The sequence below is a fragment of the Podarcis liolepis genome (assembly GCF_965112155.1).
Source record: "Podarcis liolepis genome assembly, chromosome: 6".
In the NCBI taxonomy this organism is placed as follows: Eukaryota; Metazoa; Chordata; class Lepidosauria; order Squamata; family Lacertidae; genus Podarcis; species Podarcis liolepis.
The window spans coordinates 92242805-92266695 of NC_139559.1; the positions used below are offsets into that span (position 1 = coordinate 92242805).

General features: G+C 43.9%; 2 protein-coding genes across 3 annotated transcripts in view; both read left to right on the forward strand.

Annotated features, from left to right (window-relative positions):
* TDRD5 (tudor domain containing 5) overlaps nucleotides 1–23891 on the forward strand; it is a 147806-nt gene that overhangs the window by 8478 nt on the left and 115437 nt on the right.
* The window catches only part of LOC310708572 (sterol O-acyltransferase 1-like), a 49852-nt gene that overhangs the window by 1912 nt on the left and 24049 nt on the right, over nucleotides 1–23891 (forward strand). For both annotated transcript variants that reach the window (XR_014527089.1, XM_083507149.1), the window contains exons 2-10: nucleotides 7082–7140; nucleotides 8196–8341; nucleotides 8417–8476; nucleotides 15833–15940; nucleotides 17636–17918; nucleotides 18489–18567; nucleotides 19099–19180; nucleotides 19821–19866; nucleotides 20985–21114. Coding sequence is in view for 1 of the 2 variants with exons in the window: in XM_083507149.1 (XP_083363275.1) it covers nucleotides 7082–7140; nucleotides 8196–8341; nucleotides 8417–8476; nucleotides 15833–15940; nucleotides 17636–17918; nucleotides 18489–18567; nucleotides 19099–19180; nucleotides 19821–19866; nucleotides 20985–21114 (993 nt within the window). In the remaining variant the exon portion in view is untranslated. The remainder of the gene's footprint in view (nucleotides 1–7081; nucleotides 7141–8195; nucleotides 8342–8416; nucleotides 8477–15832; nucleotides 15941–17635; nucleotides 17919–18488; nucleotides 18568–19098; nucleotides 19181–19820; nucleotides 19867–20984; nucleotides 21115–23891) is intronic.

The window sequence follows — 23891 nt, forward strand, 5'->3', positions numbered from 1 at the left end:
TTGTTATTAGAAAGCATCCCAGACCTTCCATCTCCCAGAACCTGGTGAGCCTTAAAAGTAGGAGAGCAAAGAGCTCAAAGACAGAGGGCACATAGCAGCACCTATAGGAGAGACGATGAGAATGGTGAATGAGGAAGTGGGAGAGACGATGGCTGGGATGGAGATTCACTTGGGACAATGCCATTATCCAAGAGGCTGGGTTCTATAGCCTCTCTCTGTAAATACTGAATAAAAAGCGGACAGTAAGAAACATTCCCTTGTCTTTACACGTTCCTGGGCAAGCAGCTTGACACCTTGCTCAGAAAACTGATATCATTCCTCATAGACTTCTCATAGACTTTTCTCTTAAGTACTCCTTTGTATCATTACTACTTCGTTCACAAATTCCTTGACTTGATGTCCTAAACAAAATAGACTTGAAAGACTCCACGTTAGGTCTTGAAAGGCAGTGTAAAGGGGGGCAGGGAATACCCATCAATGCAAATTCCAAAATAATTGTTTATGGAATCCCATTTTGGGACATATTGAGTTTGTCATGCATAATGAACCCTCTTATCTCCATGTGTCTTATCTCCAGTTGTAAAGATCGTTAGGAGAGGTGCTTTTTGAGGTTCTACAGCCAGGAATGGCGCATTGTGTAGTAACAGTGGGACACATATAGTCCTTTCCTTTTGGTGCCAACTTAAAATTGTTTCCCCTGGCATTTACATGATGTAAATTCTGGAACTGCCCACATTTTAAAAGGTTTTTCATATCTCCTCTCAGTCTCCTCTTCTCCAGGCTAAACATACCCAGCTCCCTCAACCGTTCCTCATAAGGCTTGGTTTCCAGACCCTTAATCATGTTGGTTTCCCTCCTCTGAACGCTTGGATAAACTCAGGATTAAATTGATAAAAAGCAACCAGTGCATTCCATCAGGATTTCTTGTTGGTTATGAAGTTTAAAAAACTTTAGCAATGTTATTAACTCAGGTCACATGGCCACTCTTTTCTTTTCTTGAGTAAAAAAAGCCTTTGAGCCTTTGATGTGAATATACCCGTTTAAGTGTTCACGCCAGCAGCAACCACCCTCAAGCTTCCCTCCATGGGTGCGGAAGCAATTAATCACCTTCCCCCACCCCCATGTTGCTGTTGCAATCTGTTTAACAGCTCCCTGCCTGGTTTTCCTAAAATTCCTCCCCACAAGAGTCTGGAGGGTTGTCATGCACTTCTGCCTCCTTCTCTGCCTTCTCCTCAGTTGGTAACGCATGAGACTCTTAATCTCAGGGTTGTGGGTTTGAGCCCCACGCTGAACAAAAGATTCCTGCCTGCATTGTAAGGGGGCTAGACTAGATGACCCTTGTGGTCCCTTCCAACTCTGCAATTCTATGATTCCCCTGTAATTTTAGTACTGTATAGCAACAATAGGCTACATTGCAGGGCGGTAGTAGCCCATGCTTCCTCAGGCACAGTCCTCCCTCTGCAACATGGATATTGCTTGTGTGATAAATTTCTTTCCAGCACTTGCCAGTTACAGCTCTGACTTCACTCATTGGCTAAAATCACTAAAATGTAGGAGCAGGCTCAAATCTCCCAAAACAATTTCTTTGAATGGTGTCTGTGTGCTTTGCTTTAAAGCTTTCATTCTACAAGGGCTAAAGGGCTTGCAGAGTGGGTTGTGTGTGTGTGTGTGTGTGTGTGTGTGTGTGTGTGTGTGTGTGCTGATGTCTCTGCATGATACCTTCCAACTGGGCAATTAGCTGTTGAAGAGGGGAAGCCCATGCTGGCAGTGCTGCCAAAAGGTTCTTGCCAAGGTACGTGACTTTTTAGATCCTTCTGTCACAGAAGGATGACGTGTAGTTGCTCCCATCTTGTTTGTATGGATTAAAATCACTGCAGAGGGCTCCGAGGGTGAGAGGCATAGCTGGCAGGGATGCAGAACCACTTGTCCTCATATTGTTGGACTCCCAACTCCCAGGATGGCTAGTGGTCAGGGAGCTGGATACCATCTTAACAGAGATGCCTAAGAAAGATAACATCATCCTCCTGGGTGATTTTAATGCAAGAGTTGGGTGAGATTTTGATCTGTGGCCTGGAAATATTGGGAAAGAAGGAATTGGCAACAGCAACCAGAACGGAATCCTACTTTTAACTCTTAAGACCGTATTCATGGAAGACGCCTCTCAAAAGTAGGTGATGATACAAAAAGATATAAGATGCATCTAGGTACAGTGGTACCTCTGGTTATGAACTTCATTTGTTCCAGAGGACCGTTCTTAAATTGAAACCGTTCTTAACCTGAGGTACCACTTTAACTAATGGGGCCTGCTGCTGCTGCACCGCTGCCGTGCGATTTCTGTTCTCATCCTGGGGCAAAGTTCTTAACCCGAGGTACTACTTCCGGGTTAGCAGAGTCTGTAACCCGAAGTGTTTGTAACCTGAGGTACCACTGTATTCCATGCCTACAGCAAGGAGAAATTGCACTTGCATCATCGTTCCAGGTGAATGTCCCTGCTGCAGCCCTCTTGAGCTTGAAGATAAAGAGGGATATGTTGAAATGATCTTTCATAGGCGTGTGGTGCTTGGAGTGTCTTGTATGCACAGTGGAACATAAATAAGCAGCCTCTTTCCCCCTGCCTCTTGGAACTATGCCCATCAGAAACTACCGAAGAGGGAGGCATCATGTGCGCACATTTCTGGCACGTCTTCCCTGTTACAAGTGTGTTAACAATGGCTACCCATCCTGTTTGCACATGTCTGCAGAGCTTGTTGCAACAATTAATTAATATTTGTTGCAGTAATTAAGACCTACCTTTGGCAATGTATGTGATGTAGCAATAAATGATGTTCAAAGATGTTTGTCACAGTGCCAATGATACAGTACGTTTTGTGGAGGACATGGAACTACCGGTAATTGCTGAATCATAGAATCATAGAATCATAGAGTTGGAAGAGACCACAAGGGCCATCAAGTCCAACCCCCTGCCAAGCAGGAAACCCCATCAGAGCACTCCTGACATATGGTTGTCAAGCCTCTGCTTAAAGACCTCCAAAGAAGGAGACTCCACCACTGCATTTCTGACTGTTGTGAAAGACAACCTTCAATACCCAGAGAAGAGTTTGAATTTGATATCCTGCTTTATCACTACCCTAAAGAGTCTCAAAGCGGCTAACACTCTCCTTTCCCTTCCTCCCCCACAACAAACACTCTGTGAGGTGAGTGGGGCTGAGAGACTTCAGAGAAGTGTGACTAGCCCAAGGTCACCCAGCAGCTGCATGTGGAGGAGCGGGGAATTGAAATTATAGAATAATTTTTATTAAGAATTTCAGCATAACAATTTATCAAAGGCATATCATCCTAATTTCCCCCCTAATTTCCCCTCCCCAGGAAAAACCCACCCTCCCACCCCCGCCCGGACTTCCCTCAGCTCCTCTCTGTGGTTTTTCAGCACATGTTATTCTCTGGATATTATAAAATTGTAAAGATCCTTAACTTATCTGTCTATATGTAACCAATAATAAATTTGTGTTTGTTTATTCAAAACCTGCCAAGGAGTCCAGTTCATTTTGTTGTTTCTTTAAGTACTTTGTAAAAGGTTCCCATTCTTCTTTAAAGTCAGTTGTCCTTATCATGCAGTTTGTGCGGCAATTCCGCCAGTTCCACATAGTCTATCAATCTCCCTTGCCACAGTTCTTTTGTCAGGATTTCTTCATTCTTCCATCCTTGTGTTATTAAGACTCTTGCCGCCATTGTCGCATACATCAATATGTTCTTCAATTTCCTTGGAAGTCTTTTCCTACAATCCCTAACAGGCTTTTTTACTAATGTTGATTGGAACATTTTCTTCAATTCATTGTATATCATTTCCCAATTTTTTTAAAAAAATCACTACAATCCTACCACATATGATAAAAAGTCCCTTGTTTTTTCTTACATTTCCAACATATATTTAAGCCAGTTTTGTACATTCTTGCTATCTGTACTGATGTTATATACCATCTATACATCATTTTCATATACAGTGGTATCTCGGGTTAAGTACCTAATTCATACTGGAGGACTGTTCTTAACTTGAAACTGTTCTTAACCTGAAGCACCACTTTAGCTAATGGGGCCTCCTGCTGCTGCTGCGCCGCCGGAGCACGCTTTCTGTTCTCATCCTGAAGCAAAGTTCTTAACCTGATGTACTATTTCTGGGTTAGCGGAGTCTGTAACCTGAAGTGTATGTAACCTGAAGCGTATGTAACCCGAGGTACCACTGTAGCTTTCTTTCAGTAAAGAACAGTCTGTAAATTTTAAATCAATTTTCCACAATCTTTCCCAATCTTCAAACATTATGTTATGGCCTATATCTTGTGCCCATTTAATCATGACTGATTTAACCTCCTCATCTCTTGTTTCCCATTCTAGCAGAATACTATATGTGCCTTTCAGCAACTTTACTTTCCCTTCCACAACTTCCTTCTGAAATCTAGATGTCGTATAACTGAATCCTTTCTTGTTATCTTCTCTGTATATCTCATGTAGTTGCCAATAATGTAACCAACTCTGAAAATGATATCTTAATTTCAATTTTCCTTCTTGACCATTTAACAAGTCAGCATACGTAAGCCACTTTCCTTTCTTTCCAAGTGGTTTAAGCTGTAAAGCTTCATGTGGTGAAAGCCACCAAGGAGTCTTCTGTTCTAATAAATCTTTATATCTCTCCCATACTCTCATTAGTGATTTCCTAATTATGCGCTTATAAAAACTTTTATGTACTTTCCCTTTCCCATACCAAAGATATGCATGCCAACCAAATCTATTGTCATGTCCTTCCAGTTCTAATGCTTCTTGCTTTTCCAACTTCATCCAGTCCCTAATCCATACCAAACATGCAGCATCATAATATAATTTAAAGTCTGAGAGGGCAAAACCGCCTCTATCTTTTCAGCCTGTAGAATAAGATTTGCCTATTAGGAGTCCAATGTGCCTTGCAAGGCCATTTCTGGATTCAGGAAGGGCTTTGCATGAAAACTCCCTGCTTTGTTTTAGCAAGGGATTCCAATGCAATCCCCTTCCTGATTTAGGAGATGGTTGGCACTGGAATCTTACTGAAAGGAAGGGCATTCAAACAACTCAGTGCTACCCTTTGAACCTCCAAAATCTGGAAGTTTTTGAAAGAAATGAAACAGTTTTCAAACAGCCCAGTATGAACATGTATGAACCTTTGGTTTGCAAAGCTCATCACTGTGATTTGTGGTTCTGAAATCACTTTTTGAAAGCAAAGCTTCACCTGAAATGATAGCAATGACAGGCGGTGAGCGTTAGATGTAATGAGCAGTAACCAAGCCCATCTTTTCATCTTAAGCAATCTGCATTTAATGAATCTTGTGATGCCATAACCAGGGATTTAACAACCGGTAAGTACAGTATGCTCCAGGGATTGTGTTTTTGATTTTTCAAAAGGGCATGCTATCAGAGGACTCAGTTAGACTGATAGAGAAAAAGCAATTTATATGTGTTGTACGTGCAATGTAACATTTTGCCACCAGATGATGACGTGGAGTCCTGTTTTTCTCTACCTGTTTTAAATTTACAATGCTTTAAACTAAAACGCTTCTTTGATGTGTCTACATCCAGCCAGAGTTTAGTGATCTCGTGTATTTTTATTGTTTACTTGATATTTACAGTTTGATGATTGGGGTCCCACACTTGGAGGAGAAAACAGTTTATTGTGGGGTGCAAGAAGCTCAGACCACACCAAAACATGTGAAAGGAAACAGTTATAGCTTCACAGAACACAGAAAGATTCAATACCTCCAATTATAGCATTCTAGTATACGTGGCCTTTATATCATAAGGCACCCATCATGCCAACTCCTGAGGGATGCACATTGTGATCAACATGCTCTTGCGTGATCAACTTGTAGGCAGCTGCACTTTGATACTCCTTATTTTGTCATACATTGCTTAAGCAAGCATTGCCCAAGTTATCACCCTAGTTTCCAGTGATATAGCAAGCCCAATAGTTCACATAGCAAGTTCTTCACTTATCAAGCTGGTGGTTTAAGCAGAACCTCAGGCATTCCTGGAACATTCCTACACGCTTACTTAGAGCTCAGCAAAACCAAGCTAAAGGGGATTTCGTCAATAAAAAGGATTTTTATTTTTCATTGATTAATATGAATGTTCCCTTCCCTAGTTTGGCTGGAATTTTGTTCAAGATATGCCCAGATACAATTGCTGAATGGTTGTTTAATGAGAGGAATGTCAAGAAGAACCATCTAACTGCAATTCTGCAGAAACAAATTTGTTTCTGTTTTCAGAAAAACTTATTTCTATGCATTGTACACTCGTGTTGTCACAGTTGAATGTCTTGTGTGCACCGTCTCTGCCGTCTTGCTCTCACTTGGCTAGTGAACTGGTGCCTGGGCTGTACCACTTGAGGGTGCAGGGGGCAAGCAGTGCATGGAAGGTTGAATCCTACAGATGTCCGGCAGATGGCCAGGCTAGAATCCTTCTCCCTAGCACCTTCTTTTTTAAGTATTTGGGTAAAGGGACCCCTGCCCATTAGGTCCAATCGTGGCCGACTCTGGGGTTGCGGCGCTCATCTTGCTTTACTGGCCAAGGGAGCCGGCGTACAGCTTCTGGGTCATGTGGCCAGCATGACTAAGCCGCTTCTGGCGAACCAGAGCAGCGCACGGAAACGCCGTTTACCTTCCTGCCAGAGCGGTACCTATTTATCTACTTGCACTTTGACTGCTTTCAAACTGCTAGGTTGGCAGGAAGTATTTGGGTAGATAAGTTTAAATGATCTGCCCCAATTAACTATGGTTTTAATGCACTCTAGGAAGCGAAGCCTTGGAAATTGGAATAGGTGGTTTTTCCTTTTGGTCAGTAGCGGACAACTAATACGGGTACCTCTGGGTAGGGGAATAAGTGAAATTTTGAGGGCTAGTAACATTTGTGGACTTATTTGCAGCACTGATATTCAAATACTTTAAATTTCCAGTTTGCATGCTTTTCCTGTTTGCCTTTCATACTTGCGGACAACTTATATTTATTTATTTATTGTATTTATCATTGAAAATACAGCAACGGTTTGTTTTTCCCCTCTTAGGTCATGTTGACGTTAACCATTCGGTCACTCGAAAGATGCAGCTTTTGGTGGAGGCTGAGGTAAACTTATCTGAATTGTAGTTAATATGAGTTGACAAGGAGGAATCCCTAGACAGCAAAAGAAACCTCCCATTTGTGACAGAATGGGCCTGTTAGAAATCCTAAATGCTGTAAATTGGGAGTCACTGAAACTGGGGCTGCTGAAAGATTTCCTCAAATGCAAAAATTATAAACAATGCTCACTTTCCTGTGAGCTCTTATAAACTGGAGAACTATCTAATCATGCTTCCTCAGAAAATCAAAACTAGGGCTTCTGACATTTTATTTTATTTGAACCATTACAGTCCTTTGTACTTTTATTATCCCCAACCCTTCGAATGTTCATGCTTTTCTCTGATGCCGTAGAAACCTTCAGCTGCTGTTGTAGGGCATAGGAGGCGGATGGGCTGCTTTCATCCTCTAGTCTGTTAGCAAGTGGGATGCTTAAGGAATTCATTCTTTGTGAATTCCAGCATGAATAACCTGATTTGGTTTGATCCCCGGAGGCACACTCCATTGTCTCTTGAGACAGATGGATGCCAACAATAACAACCTGATCTGCACCTCCTGGCTAGATTGAAACTTAAACCATTCACCCTCTTCCACCTTTGCTAAGAAAGCATATCAAAATGCATTTAGAAATCTTGAGAGAGAAATGTGTGTTTAATTGCATTAAAAGAAAAAGCAGGACAAAAGAGAATTGTGAGTGCATGAGAAAGCAGATAAGTTCTCAGATATTTGCTGTTGTATGTGAAAAATAAAAGTCTTTTATTTTAAGAAGAAGAAAGTCTCACAGACTGGCTATCCATCACTAGCCAAAGCATTGCTGCTCATATTTAGTGCAGCCAGAGCCACAATAGCTGCATATCCATGTTTTGGTAAACTGGGACTGGAAGGCTGTGGGATTAGGCTGTTCCGGCATGCTACTGCTTTGGACTGTAGGGAAGATTCACATGTGGCTCTGGAACTATTGCTGGGTAGTGGAGTGTGTAACCTGAAGCGTATGTAACCCGAGGTACCACTGTATACTTAAGGTGTTCTCTTTTTTATTCCTTCCTCCCTCCAAATTTTATCAGCAAATGAAGCCAGCTTTCATGCAGCGAATCGACAGCCACTTTACAGAATTCGTAAATGGCTTGATTGCAAAGTCTGTGCAGCTTGAGACTTCGCCCTCTGCCTTCTCAGCCGTGTGCTCAGAGAAAGACGGTGGCTTCAAAAGCAAGTATGTTGGTTCTTGGCTGAGCCTGAAGCAGAGGTGATATGTTGATTTGTTGCTGAATATTTGTTCTTTTCACAGGGAATTAAGAGCACCTCCAGAACACGGGAAAGTTTTTGTTGCTAGAAAGTCTGTCTTTGAGTGAGTATATTAATTAGATTTTAAATTTTACTAGAGCCCTTGCTAAAGTTAAAGTTGCCTTGATCCAGTGGGTGGCTTATCTTCACATCTCGCTTCCCCCTCCCAGTAGATCCCATTCATTTTTATACTGTGTAGACTGAAAGTTGGTATTCCTAACCTTTATAAGTGTTCTAGCCCAGGCTTCCTCAACCTCAGCCCTTCAGGTGTTTTTTTGGCCTACAACTCCCATGATCCCTAGCTAGCAGGACCAGTGGTCAGGGATGATGGGAATTGTAGTCTCAAAACATCAGGAGGACCGAGGTTGAGGAAGCCTGTTCTAGCCAATTGGCTATTGCACATCCCAAATTCTAACTTGGATGTGGCTGGATTCTGGATTCACAGAGGCTGTTCTGTTCTGTAGAAACTGGTCAACAGAATAGAATAGGCACCCCCAAACTCGGCTCTCCAACTGTTTGGGGACTACAACTCCCATCATCCCTAGCTAACAGGAGCAGTGGTCAAGGATGATGGGAATTGTAGTCCCAAAACATCTGGAGGGCCGAGTTTGGGGATGCCTGGAATAGAATGTCTATTGCTGGGTAATCCAAACTCCTCATGGGTGGCCTGGTTCTCCAGTAAAGTTTGTCCCTAATTTCTTTTATATACTGCCTAGAAGAACCCATTACAGAATGGTACCTTGACCCATGTAGGTTCAGACTTGGATATGATACAGTCCTGTGTTCTCCAGGGCTCCTTTGGAGGCCAGGTGGGATTATCAATTTAATAATAAATGAATAATAAGCACTCTAAGCCTGTGAGACCCAAATATTTACATAGCATGGAGTGGGGATTACAAAAGGCTTCAGTTGGTGCAAAATGGGAGAGTGTCCAAGTGAAATGTGGTCTACAGCAGCTCTGTGGAGTTTCTGGCCTGTTCCGGCATCCTAATTTGACCCGCAAGGCCACCTTCCTCAAACTGGGTACACCTGTGGGACAGGTAAAGATGCAGTTCCCTACTGAAAGCAGGTTTGCTGACACCACCAATCAGCTGATTGGCAGTGCCAACGAAGCCCTGTGCCTTTGCTTACGTGGTTTGATTTCAAACCACGCAGGCACAGGAAACTGGGTTTGCTGGCACAGTTGACCATTGGGGCCTGCAAAGCCTTGTTCCAGTTTTGATTTCAAACTGCATGGGCAAAGGACTTGCCCTGATGTCATTATTACAGCAATAAGGGTTGCTCAGGCTAGCATGAAAATTAGGAATCAGGGGTCTGGTTAAGTTGAGGCATGTCCCTCTCTAGCTTAAAAGGCTAGTGCTGTCAATTAGCTTCTTAGTGATGAGGAGATTGTTATTTTAGATCATGCTTCGAAGTATTTGAGGGGTGTTGATTCTACTACAATAGGTAGAAAGCTGTGGTTTGATCTGCAAATTTCTGAACATTGGCCATAAAATAGGCCCTGGTGAGATGTAATTAAGGTTGTTTGATTTAATTGACCTGGGACTGCATCTGTTTTAATGCCGAGTGCTGGAATTCCCCATGAGTGCAGGATATCTTCTGCTGAGATTAAAACTCAGATGGGGGATTCTCTTGGGACTACAACTCGATGATCAACTTCTTGTAGGCGGAAATTTCCGGGATGTAGTTCACATGTTGGGACTATGTAGGAGTCAAACAGCAGATTTCCATAGTCTGTATAGTCGTAGCTTCAGTATCACTGGTGGCCAATGGCTTTAATAGTTAAAAGAGGGTTGTTAATTTCATCTATTAAATAAAGGATTTGGAGGGAGGGGAGTGCAATTAGGAATAAAATGATTGCGGGGAGGATAATTCAGATTATTTCCACTTCTTGGGCATCTATAGTATTAGTGTGAGTTTTGTTGATAATATAAGACTAATAATATATAGTACCAAGGCACAACAATTATTAATGCATGGTCATGGAAGTGAAGAAGTTCTTATATAATGGGGGAGGCTGCATTTTGGAAGCCTAGTTGTGCTGGGTGTGCCACATAGGCTTGATTGACCTATAATTTAGCGCTGACAGAGCTATGTAATTTATTTACTAGGACCTCATAAGGAGAGAAACTTAAGAGGCTGTGTGACTGTCTTGAAAGTGGTTAGAGGTGGTTCAAGTCCCCCTCCCTTGAGGTTTGTACATAGGTTGATTCTTCGTAGGTATGATATGGGGGCGGGCAGCCGAGAAGTCATTGCAAGTTTGTGTTTGTTAATTCGAGGGTAAGTACTTCAGGTTTAGCTCCCAGAGCTTCTCAGATAATAAATATTATTATAATTACTGCTGTCAGTGAAATTAAGGAGCCAACTGATGAAATAGTATTGCAGAAGGTGTATGTGTCTGGATAGTCGGAGTAACGTCGGGGCATGCCCACTAATCCGAGGAAATGTTGTGGAAAGAATGTTATGTTGGCTTCAGTAAATATTACGCCAAATTGAATTTTTGTTCATGAGGAATGCAAAGTCTAACCTGTAAAGAGCGGAAATCATTGGGCAAATCCAACTATAATTGCAAATGCAGCTCCTATTGATAGGACATAATGGAAATGGGCAACTACATAGTAGGCATCATGAAGAATAACATCTAATGAGGAGTTGGCTAAAATAATACCTGTAAGGCCGCCTACCGTAAATAAAAAAATGAATCCCAGGGCCCAAAATATAGCGGCATCCCATTTAATTGTTCCGCCATGAAGGGTTGCGAGTCAACTAAAAACTTTTACTCCAGTAGGAATGGCAATAATTATTGTGGCTGAGGTAAAATAGGCTCGGGTGTCAATGTCCATACCTATGGGAAATATGTGGTGGGCCCATACAATGAAAGCCAATTGATATTATGGCTCACACTATACCTATGTAGCTGAATGGTTCTTTTTTCCCTGCATAGTATGTGGCGATATGGGAAATTATGCCAAAGCCAGGGAGAATACTTCGTGATGACCAAAAAATCAAAATAGGTGTTGGTAGATGTTAAGTTGTGGGTGAACATATCAGACAACACAGCGATTCTTCAAACAGCTCTTGTTTATTCAGAGGCCAGAACAGAACTGAACTGAAGGGTTCAGCCAGCCTGCTTATACTAGCTCAACTAGCACACAACAGTAACCATTTTCTATAACTATCCAATCACTGAACGTCACTTTCGATCCCTTATTTGCATATGTGGACCTGAACTATGTACAGTATCCCCCTACTGGCCCAGGGTGAGAACTTCAGTACATAACAGTAGAGAATTGGGTATCCTCCTCCTGCTGGGTCAAAAAAATGATGTGTTTAGGTTTTGATCTGTTAGTAGCATTGTAATTCCTACGGCCAAGACGGGAAGCTTAGTATAAGTTAAGTGCATGTAAAATATTAGGCTTAGTAAAGTGGTTAAGGCGGGGGCAGTTGCTAGTGGGATGAGGTGGTTGGTAGTTAATTCTTCTAGAATTAATCATTTAGGTAAAAAGCCAGTTAATGGGGGGAGTCCCCCTAATGCTATAAAGGTAATTATTGTGATGGTGGAGAGTGTTGGAGAGATTACTCATATTGTTCCTAAATCTTTGGCAGTTTTTGCAGTTGAAGTGATGAAAATTAGGAACATGGAGGTAGTTATTAATGGATAAATTATTAAGGTTAGAAGAAGAAGTTTCTGGCAGATAGGGGAGATGGCAGCTATTCAGCCTAGGGGTCCGATTGACGAAAATGCTATGATTTTTTCATAGTTGGGTTTGATTTAGTCCAGATCATCCTCCAGTTAAGGTAGAGGAAATAGCTAGTAGTAATAAAATTGTTGTTGGGAGTTGATTAGAAGTTATATATAGTAGAGATATTGGTGGTAATTTTTGTCATGTTGCAATAATTAGAGCAGTTGTTATGCCTTGTATGACTTCTGGGAGTCAGAAGTGCATTGGAACCAGGCCTAATTTTATGGCTAGGGCAATTGTTAATATAGTTGGGGTTGGTTGCATGGTGAGTTGAGTAATATCTCAAATTCCAGTGTGTCACATTAAGAATGCTTGAAAATAAAATGATGGATGAGGCCATTGCTTGAATAATAAAATATTTTGTTGCGGCTTCAGTGGATCGTGGATGATGTTGTTTGGCCAGGATTGGGTTAAAGACTAGGGTGTTTAATTCTAGTCCAATTCAGGCTAGAAATCAATGGTAGCTCCAAGGGCCAAGCTGGAAATTAAAATGGATAAGATGTAGGGGCTCATTAGTAAAGGAAGGGTGAAGGAGGTGATGGCAGGTGACCCCACCTAGGCCCGAAGTCACACACACCCCAACCAGGCCTCAAAACTGTCCAAAATTCATTTCTGTCTTCTAAAAAATCCACAGCTAAAGTTTTCCTCTGTTTTCTCACAAGATGCATAGGAAAAATGTTATTCTTTTATCAGTCCAAGAAGGCTTCAAAAGGCTAACGAATAGGCTCTGTCATTGCCAAGAATACTCAAGCCTGAGAACTGACTTTTATCTCATTCAGTTGCAACATCTTGAACACTCTGAAACCCCTTGGCTTCTCACCCCCCCCTTTCCTGGGAAGAGTCCCAAGACAGGAGCTTTCTGTTCATGCTCAGAGGAACTCATGGGGCAGGACTCCTGAAGAGGAGGAGAAAGAGGAGGGAACTGGAAGGGAAATATATACTCTGTGCAAATGGCTGTGAACTCGTGCTTGTTTGTGAACTATCACACTTGCTCCTTCTACCAGTTCATGGATGGTAGAAATAAAGCTTTTTCTCCGAAACTATTCCTTGTCTGTTTGACTCCCACTCCCTCTCCCGGGCGCAATATTTTTTCCCACCCGAGGGCAAAGCCTCATAAGGCTACAAGGGTTTAACCAACATTTTTGGGGTATGGGCCCAAGAGCTTTATTAGCTGACTTTACTAGAAGGTAGTATAGTGGGAGCAGAGGGTCTTGAAGTCTCAGGTGTGGGTTCGAATCCCATTCTTCTAGAGGAAGTGAGGGATTATAAATCCCTGTGATTTACTCTATCAAAGTATTCCCTAATTTCTCGGGCACACATCTTGGTAATAGTTATTAATTTAGTGGCGGGAACCCTGATAGTGAGATGGGAAGTGAGCTATACCACAAGTATAGTGCTAGTGTGGCAGGGAGAAATTGTTTTCATAGGAGGTGTATTAATTGATCATAACGAAATTGTGGGTAAGCGGCTCGAGCCCATAAGAATCCAGTGGTCAGTAGGGTAGTTTTTGCTATTAGGTTAAATGTAAACAATTCTGTTTGTGTGGTTATGGTAGGGCTAAAGAATAAAATACATGAGAGTGTGTTTATCATCAAAATGTTTATGTATTCGGCTAGGAAGAAAAGTGCAAACGGTCCTGCTGCATATTTGACATTAAACCCTGAGACAAGTTCAGATTCCCCCTCAGTTAAATCAAATGGTGCGCGATTTGTTTCTGCTAGGGTTGATACGAATCATGTTATTGCGAGGGGTTATGTGGGTAGGATTAGTTAAATGTGCTCTTCCGTAATGATAAGGGTGTGTATTGAGAAGGTGCCAGTCAGTCTAATAATTGAAAGTGGAATAATGCCCAGGGTAACTTCATATGAAATTGTTTGTGCAATGGCTCGTAGCGCCCCTATTAGGGCGTATTTTGAGTTAGATGCTCATCTGGACCATAAGATTGTGTAGACTATTATGCTTAAGAGGGCAAGAAGAAATAGAAGGCCTATGTTTATGTCTGCTAGGGGGTGTGGTATTGGTACTGGAGTTCATATTATGAGGGCTAGTAAACGGGCTAAAGTTGGTGCCAGGATAAATAATATAGGGGATGTATATGTTGGGTGAATGGGCTCTTTAATAAATAGTTTTACTCCATCAGCAATTGGTTGTAAAACGCAAAAGGCCTACTATGTTTGGACCTTTTCAGAGTTGCATAGAACCTAAAATTTTGCGTTCAGGTAGCATTAGAAATGCTACAGCAATGAGAATGGGAATGATGTATGTAACAGGATTAATTATGTCTTAATAATAATAATAATAATAATAATAATAATAATAATAATTTTTATTTATACCCCGCCCTCCCCAGCCAAGGCCGGGCTCAGATCAGCTTACAAGCAATAATAAAAACAAGTTGAATGATTACAACTTAAAAACACACTTAAACACAACTTAAAAATACAACATTAAAATATTGAAACATTAAAATATTAAAATGTAGCCTCATCGCAGGAGGAGAAGGAAAGAAAAAAAGAAAGAGAGGGAGGGAATCAAATTGGCTCCAAGCCAAAGGCCAGGCAGGAGCCTCAATAGCCGCGTGTCACCTCTCCAGCTGGGAGAGGGTCGCGGGGGGCTGCTTCCCCCCCCCCCCGCCAGCCCCAAAGAGCAGGTCGAAAGGAACCTGAAGCCTGGAGAGCGAGAGGGGTCAGTGCACACCGACCCCTCTCGCTCTCCAGGCTTCCAAGGTAGCCGCCTGAACGCACCTTAAACGGCACCTTGTTTTAGAGCAGGAAAACAAGAGGAGGAAAGTTCTCCCCCTCTCTGTGCAGCACCTCCTGCCGCTTCACTGAAGGGGCGCTGGGCAGAGAGGGGGAGAACGTTTTTTTCTTGTTCTCCCCCCTCTAAAACAAAGTGCGTCCTATTGTCCGGTGCGTCCTATGGTGCGAAAAATACGGCAGTTATTACAATACCTCATAGGGCTAAAATTATGGTCGGGAATATGAGGGTAGGTGGGTAGGGGTTTAATATGGATGAAATACGAATCAGGCCGTATCCTCCTAATTTTAATAAAATTGCGGCTAATACTATTGAACCAGCGATTGGGGCCTCTACGTGGGCTTTTGGAAGTCAAAGATGTAAACCATATACGTGTAATTTGACTAAAAGGCAGAGCGATCCCGGTGGGGTGCCATCGCAGCTGCGTCCCCACAAACTGTGTGCCATGCCCCCAGGACATGCACCACGCCCCTGCGGGCAGCGCGTCACGCCCCTGGGATGCGTGCTACGCCCCCCAGGACACACTCCAGCTACACCCCCACCTGCTCTCCGCCCCCCCCCCCCCGGTGCATGAAGCTCCGGCACTGCCTGCTGGTTGGAAACAGTTCGGGAATCTCTTTCTCCTGTACAGCGGCACTTCTTTCCATACTGCCCCCTCTAAAAAGTGGTGAAGGTCTTATATTTGTTGACAGATGAATTTTGCAGAACATATGCAGAGAAATTGCACTGAGAAAGAGTGATCGCATGTTACATTTGAAGGAGAAAAAGCAAATGGCCCAGGGAAGCCATGGCCATAGCCTCCGAATCTTCTGACCATATTCCTGTTGCTTTCAGCTCTTAAGTTTAATCACTGGAAGTCCTGGAGTTTGTCCCCACCCCCCGAAATGTTCTAATGTACTTCTTATAATTATTTTCCTCAGTGAGCTATTTGAAGTGAAAGACATCCGGACCCTACATCATGTGTTCCTTGCTTTCTTCATCATGATCATTCTCAGCACCCTCATAGTAGACTCCATTGATGAAGGAAGGTAGGAAAATATTGAAGGGATCAGCTGGAGGTTTGTTTGTTTTTGTTTTGTTTTAGTGTTGGACTTGAGTCATTTCATACCTGAACCAATGAAAATGTATCTGCATGCAAAGTCTTGGAAGATGTGGAGCCCTCCCAGTACTAACTGAAGGGCTGCAGGCTATGCCACAATAACTACAAGTTTTCCCACATGCGTGTGCTTATCCAAGGGGTCCTGGATCTCTGTAGGGGTTGTATCTGTCTGTATGTGTTTGCTTTCTTGCTTTAGAGTGTTCTGTGCAGTATAAAACCTTAGGGTGTATACTTAAGTTCAGTATTCGTTTCATAAGATTTATACACTGCCTGATTCAGCAAGGCATTTGACAAGGTGCCCCATGATATTCTTGTAAAGAAGCTGGTAAAATGCGGTCTTGACTATGCTACCACTCAGTGGATTTGTAACTGGCTGACTGACCGAACCCAAAGGGTGCTCACCAATGGTTCCTCTTCATCCTGGAGAAGAGTGACTAGTGGGGTGCCACAGGGTTCTGTCTTGGGCCCGGTCTTATTCAACATCTTTATCAACGACTTTGATGATGGACTCAAGGGCATCCTGATCAAATCTGCAGATGACACCAAACTGGGAGGGGTGGCTAACACCCCAGAGGACAGGATCACACTTCAAAACGACCTTGACAGATTAGAGAACTGGGCCAAAACAAACAAGATGAACTTTAACAGGGAGAAATGTAAAGTATTGCACTTGGGCAAAAAAAATGAGAGGCACAAATACAAGATGGGTGACAAATACAAGATGAGAGCAGTACATGTGAAAAGGATCTAGGAGTCTTGGTTGACCACAAACTTGACATGAGCCAACAGTGTGACGCGGCAGCTAAAAAAGCCAATGCAATTCTGGGCTGCATCAATAGGAGTATAGCATCTAGATCAAGGGAAGTAATAGTGCCACTGTATTCTGCTCTGGTCAGACCTCACCTGGAGTACTGTGTCCAGTTCTGGGCACCACAATTCAAGAAGGACACTGACAAACTGGAACGTGTCCAGAGGAGGGCAACCAAAATGGTCAAAGGCCTGGAAACGATGCCTTATGAGGAGCTGGGCATGTTTAGCCTGGAGAAGAGGAGGTTAAGGGGTGATATGATAGCCATGTTCAAATACATAAAAGGATGTCACATAGAGGAGGGAGAAAGGTTGTTTTCTGCTGCTCCAGAGAAGCGGACATGGAGCAATGGATCCAAACTACAAGAAAGAAGATTCCACCTAAACATTAGGAAGAACTTCCTGACAGTAAGAGCTGTTCGACAGTGGAATTTGCTGCCAAGGAGTGTGGTGGAGTCTCCTACTTTGGAGGTCTTTAAGCAGAGGCTTGACAACCATATGTCAGGAGTGCTCTGATGGTGTTTCCTGCTTGGCAGGGGCTTGGACTCGATGGCCCTTGTGGTCTCTTCCAACTCTATGATTCTATGATTCTAAAAGGAACCTTAAAGCGGTTTACGAAAGATAAAACAAAAAAATCATGAAAAAAATCACAACCATACTCTAAAACATGCAAAACTTAGAATACTAAAACAGATTAAAATTACCTCAACTTTCATTATAGAATTCCTTAGCTGTTACTGATTTAACCTGATGGAATATATATTTTAACCCAAGTATATGATTTTAACTTTCTGTGTTGTTTGAATCTCTTTTGAAGGTTGGTGGTGAAGTTTGATCTCCTGGTCTTCGTTTTTGGCAAATCCTCTGTCGCTGCTTCCACTTGGCTTTACATGTTCCTGTCCACCCTGACTGTGCCCTATGGGCTCTTCCTGCTGTGGGCCCAGGGCTACCATGGTTCCTCCCACAAGACAATCCGCTCCGCTTTCTTTGGGGGTCTCCTCATGATCTTCCAAATATTTGCGCTTGGAGTGGTTCCAACTTACATTGTCATTGCCTACCATTTACCACCGGGTTCTGCTGCCATAGTGGTCTTTGAGCAGGTGAGTTTCATGTGGAGAGCTAGTTTCTTCTGGATGTAGCTAAAGGTCATTTCACAAAGCTTGAATTAGCAAAATGCTGCTTTATGCCAGGATTTGAGTCCTTAGCTAACCTGTAATTTTGTGTACACATTCTACTTTTGCTTCTGCCTGACTTGGGGTAATATTAATGGTGACAAGTTTTCATTTTTTCCAAGAGATTGAACCTAAGGGTGTTAGAAATGGTCAGATGCAAAAAGACCATAATTCTTAAGGTCTAGTAGGTACTTCTGTTTTCAGATACGCTGATGGTTTAAACCACTAATAACTTGCTGCAAACACCCTCTTTTTGAGCACAGTGATGGAGAGAGTAATGCCAGTACAACTGGAAGCATTCTTGGAGGATACCGATTCTCTCAACTTCTTGCATTCTGGGTGCAGACCTGGCTTGAGACTGAATCTGCTTCGGTCTCGCCTTCATCAAAAGAGGGGCAGAGGAGCTTTTGATGCTATTGACCATGGTATCCTGCTGGACCATCTCTCACTTAATTGTAAGATGTCAAATACATTTTATCTGTTATTCCACTCCTTTAGGTGCGCCTGCTGATGAAAGGCTACTCTTTCATTAGGGAGAATACTTCTCGAATACTTTCCTTTACGCCACAGAAGACAAGTGAGTGACTGTTTTCTACAATAATTGTACAGCTGTGGGGATGAAGGCACTCTCCCTTCTGAGGGTTGGGTTCTGTGACATGGAGACAATTCTAGTTCAGAAGAATGTGTGTATGGGCCTCCCCATGTTTTGCAAGATTACCAATACCATGCAACTTGTCAGTCTTCTAATGCTTATTGGAATAGCATAACATCTTGCAAAGGATATAAGAGAATCCTGGGTTTAGTGGAACAGGGGAAAGTGCTCTGACAATAGGGGGCTTATTTGGGGTGGGAGGGCGTTAAACCTGGGGTGGACTAGAGATGAGGGGCTTGTCACAGACTTGCCTTACTCATTGTAAAAAAAAAAAAAAAGGAGAATAAGAATGGCATACAAACCATCTCCTTGGACTGAGAAATTGTATAAATTTATTACTGCTAAACTCAAGCATTAATGAACAGTTTGAGAAAATAGGATGGAACCCTGTGGGTTTATTTTTTACTGTGTGGCATTATCTGGTACTAAACGACTCTCTCCCTTCTGCTTTTTCAGACACTGTCCAAGTTCCTAAAGTTTCCCAGTACCTGTATTTCCTCTTTGCTCCCACCCTTATTTACAGAGATGCCTATCCCCGGTAATGTCAATGTAGTTGCTCCATTGTGACTTGGCAATTCTTATAGCCGTTGTGATGGTGAGGTTGGACTGGATGCATGCTTCATAACGGAGGGCATAACACACGGGTTGGGGACCTCAGGCCCAGGGGGCAGGTGCAGTCCTCTGCAGTGGCGTAGCATGGTGGGGTCACAGTCACAGTTGCCCTGAGCGCAAAATTGTTATGGATGCAAAAGTTTAACACTCGGGGCAGCCTCAATATAACTGCACATTCTGTCGCTGGGGTCCATTGAAAACAGCTTCTCCATGCGAACCAGGAGTGACCTCTCTAGACCATAGAACGACTCTTCTTATGTCTCCTGGGCGATGCGGATAGTATTAGGCAGTTGAATGTGTTTCCCTCCCTCCCACCCAACCCCTCCGCACGGTCCCTGGCAACCCACGCTACACCACTGGCCTCTGAGCCTCTCTATCTATTGCACTACCCACTTTTGCCTCTGACCCTACCCACTGCTGGGTCTCTAACTTAACTCATGGTCCTGAATTTCAGTGGGTCTTCTCTGAGTAAAACTTAGTTGAAGACAACCATTTGTTTCAGTTGATGCCAAGCAAGCTCTTGTCTTGATTTAGGTGTAATGACTGTTATTTCCTTTTCTTTTCAGAACTCCTACAATAAGGTGGAGCTATGTAGCTACCATGTTTGCAGAGGTTAGATATTTCTGTTCCTTTGGGGATTCCTGTGTTTCTGCAGATAATTACATAGCCTTGAAAGCTGATAAGAGTTACTGGTTCATAAAAATATGTACTAGCCTACTGGAGTGCACAAGCCTGTATTACTTATTTTTATTTTGGCATTAAAAAAACAGACACAATGCTTTCTGAAGCTTCCATGCCTGTTCACCTGGAATTGCATCCTATTCCCTTAGATTTGGATCACTGAATGAATAATTACCCCTAAACTAATGACAAACACACCTTCCCATTGTAAGATAAATAAAACAGTTTGACTTCTCAGGATACAATAGTACTAAATGACAAGCCTTCCTAAACCGACTTTTAACCGATGCCTGTGTGCTAGTCCTCTTATCATCTGTAAACATTTTCCAGAGTTTAGGAAATTATGAACAGTGCAGCATCTGTATACTGTATTTTTATTTTGCTGAGTGGAACAGATCAACTAATTTCAAGCATGGTCATATTTCTCAAATGGAGACGTAGTCCTCCCCTGGGCTGGGCTAGCCGTGCAGTGTCACATATCCTAAAAGTTCAAAGGACAATCTTGGATAAAAAGATAGTCTGTTAATCAGTCTCTGCTTGTGGGACCTGCTCCTTGCAGGATAATGAAACCGCTCCCACGGCAGCTGCTGTCGGTATAGCAGGTGTTCCACCTGGGCCCCTCCACATATACACATGCCAGCAGCGCACCTACCCAGGCCTCCCAACTGCTGGCATGGTGAGTCTGCACATGGTGGAGCCCACATGGAATGCCGTTTATCTGAAAGAAGCACGGACTATCGTAGTGGCACTGAAACGATTGGTCAGCTGTTGCCTACAGCTGCATACACACCAGACATTTAAAGCACCTGGCTCCTCCCACAAAGAATCTTGGGAACTGCAGTTTATTAAGGGTGCTGGGAATTAGAGCTCGGGGGGGGGGTTAAAGTGCATGTCTGAGGATTCTTTGGGGAATGTCATGTGCGTTAAATGTATGATGTTTACTCAGCTTAGATCTGTGCATATTGGTAACTGGGATCAGCTTTCTCTCTTACGGATTCCTCCTGTGCTACTTTTATAATCAAGGGCTTTTGTTTTTACTCCTGTCTTAGGCCCTTGCGTCACTCTTCTATTTGCACTATATAAGTGAAATATACACCTATCCTGCATTTCGGAAATACGGTGGAGAGCACTTTAATGTACGAGGGCTGGCCCTTTGCATCTTGCACACCATGCTTCCAAGTGAGTGCTTTTGGGTATCACCCTGGCCCCTTTTAATTCCGGAATTTTTCTAAGCAACAAATAAATAATGGTGATATTGGCAACAACTGGCAGTGTATGGCCTGTTGGATATATGATCTTAGCTTTGTGGTTCCCTGACTTGCAGGGTTCCTGAAAACCTTTTACTGGGGCAATAGCTTAAGCTGAGTGTGAATCTCTGAGAGAGAACATGGGAAGTTGCCTTACACTGATCTGACCATTGGCCCGTCTAGCTCAGGGTCGTCCACACTGACCAGGAGTGGATCTCCAGGGTTTCCAGACAGGGAACTTTTCCTGGCTCTACCTGGAGATGCTGCAGATTGACCCTTTGCATGCCCTCACTACCACTGAGCTCCTGCTCTTCTCTCTGAACACCTTTTGCAGTATGTTCCTTAGTAACATCAGTCCTGGTAGACTGGAGAAGGTGCGATCCTGCTTCATCCAACTCTGCTTTTTAGTCTTGTGTTGGGGATGCAAGCAGTTGTTAGTTTCTGGACTCAGTTCAAAGTGCTGGTTTTGACCTATAAATCCTCATGCGGCTCAGGACCCCAACACCAGAAGGGCTTCCTCTCTGCTGGTGAACCAGCCTGGTCACTGCATAAATATCTTAGGGAGGAGTGGAGGGTGGAACATGGAAAGGGACCCTTTTAGCGGTGGCTCCCTGCTTGTAGAATGCAGTCCCCAGGGAAGAGTGCCTGGCTCCATCATTGTCTGTTTTAGATGCCAGTCAAAAAACAGACAATGGTTCCTAATGGGAGGGTAATCAGTTACTTACATGGTCATTGTCAAGCGAGGGGCCAAAATCTCTCCCCAGGTTCGTCCCATTAAATAAGAAATTCAACCAAGGATTCCAGCAAGACAGTACAGTCCCCTAAAATGGTGGGTACTGTACTGATCCTGTACTGTACAGGTTTCAAGACACTTTTATATTCTTTCACATACAGTTTACATCATGCTAAATATATAACGAGTTCTACGTTGTCCATTATGCATTAGCGATGACATGACATCCTCATGGTCTGGTCATGTCCTCCATGCTCTGGTCAAGACCCCCTTACAAGTCATCACTTAGTACAACAAACTAACCTCAGACCAGAACAGCCAAGTCAAACAATAAACAGATGACACAAAAGTAAATCTTTAACTAAAACAGCAGATTCTTTATCCTTGGTTCTAGTCTATATACCGTATTTTTCGCCCTATAAGACGCACTTTTTCCCCTCCAAAAATGAAGGGGAAATGTGGGTGCGTCTTATGGGGCGAATGCAGGCTTTCGCTGAAGCCTGGAGAGCGAGAGCGGTCGGTGTGCACCGACCCCTCTCGCTCTCCAGGCTTCGCGGATCTCTCCCCAAGCAGCAGGAACGTTCCCGCTGCTTGGGGAGAGTTGCCGGCATCCCGAAGCCTGCGCACGCTGATCTCAGCGCGTCCAGGCTTCGCGGATCTCTCCCCAAGCAGCGGGAACGTTCCCGCTGCTTGGGGAGGGTTGCCGGCATCCCGAAGCCTGCGCGCGCTGATCTCAGCGCGTCCAGGCTTCGCGGATCTCTCCCCAAGCAGCGGGAACGTTCCCGCTGCTTGGGGAGGGTTGCCGGCATCCCGAAGCCTGCGCGCGCTGATCTCAGCGCGTCCAGGCTTCGCGGATCTCTCCCCAAGCAGCGGGAACGCTCCCGCTGCTTGGGGAGAATTGCCGGCATCCCGAAGCCTGCGCGCGCTGATCTCAGCGCGTCCAGGCTTCGCGGATCTCTCCCCAAGCAGCGGGAACGCTCCCGCTGCTTGGGGAGAATTGCCGGCATCCCGAAGCCTGCGCGCGCTGATCTCAGCGCGTCCAGGCTTCGCGGATCTCTCCCCAAGCAGCGGGAACGTTCCCGCTGCTTGGGGAGGGTTGCCGGCATCCCGAAGCCTGCGCGCGCTGATCTCAGCACGTCCAGGCTTCGCGGATCTCTCCCCAAGCAGCGGGAACGTTCCCGCTGCTTGGGGAGGGTTGCCGGCATCCCGAAGCCTGCGCGCGCTGATCTCAGCGCGTCCAGGCTTCGCGGATCTCTCCCCAAGCAGCAGGAACGTTCCCGCTGCTTGGGGAGGGTTGCTGGCATCCCGAAGCCTGCGCGCGCTGATCTCAGCGCGTCCAGGGTTCGCGGATCTCTCCTCAAGCAGTGGGAGCCACCGCTGGGCTCCCACGGCTTGCAGAGAGCTGCCTGTTTGGGGGCTGGGGTCGGGGGAAGCTCGGGCTGCCCCAGCCCCGCGCCTGGGGGGGAAATAATTTTTTTCCCTTTATTCCCCCCCAAAAAACTAGGTGCGTCTTATGGGACGGTGCGTCCTATAGGGCGAAAAATACGGTAGTCTGATATTGGTAAAGGACTTTATATACCTTCTATTTATATATGCAGGTATATAAAGGTTCAAGCTAACTACCGTATTTTTTGCACCATAACACTCACTTTTTTCCTCCTAGAAAGTAAGGGGAAATGTCTGTGTGTGTTATGGAGGAAATGCCTATGGGTGGCATGCCTACAGATTTTCCTCCTCTAAAAACTATGTGCGTGTTATGGTCGGGTGCATGTTATAGAGCGAAAAATACGGTAATACTTTACAAAGTATGACTAAAGCAACAGAATTATCTAAAACATTAACAATTTTTAAAATAATACTTTTATTAAATTTCTGAACATTTTACACATAACATTCCAATGCATTTTTAAAAAGGGATCTCTTTTCTGTTCTTGACTTCTCAACCCATTTTTTGTGATGTTTTCCTTATCCCCCCC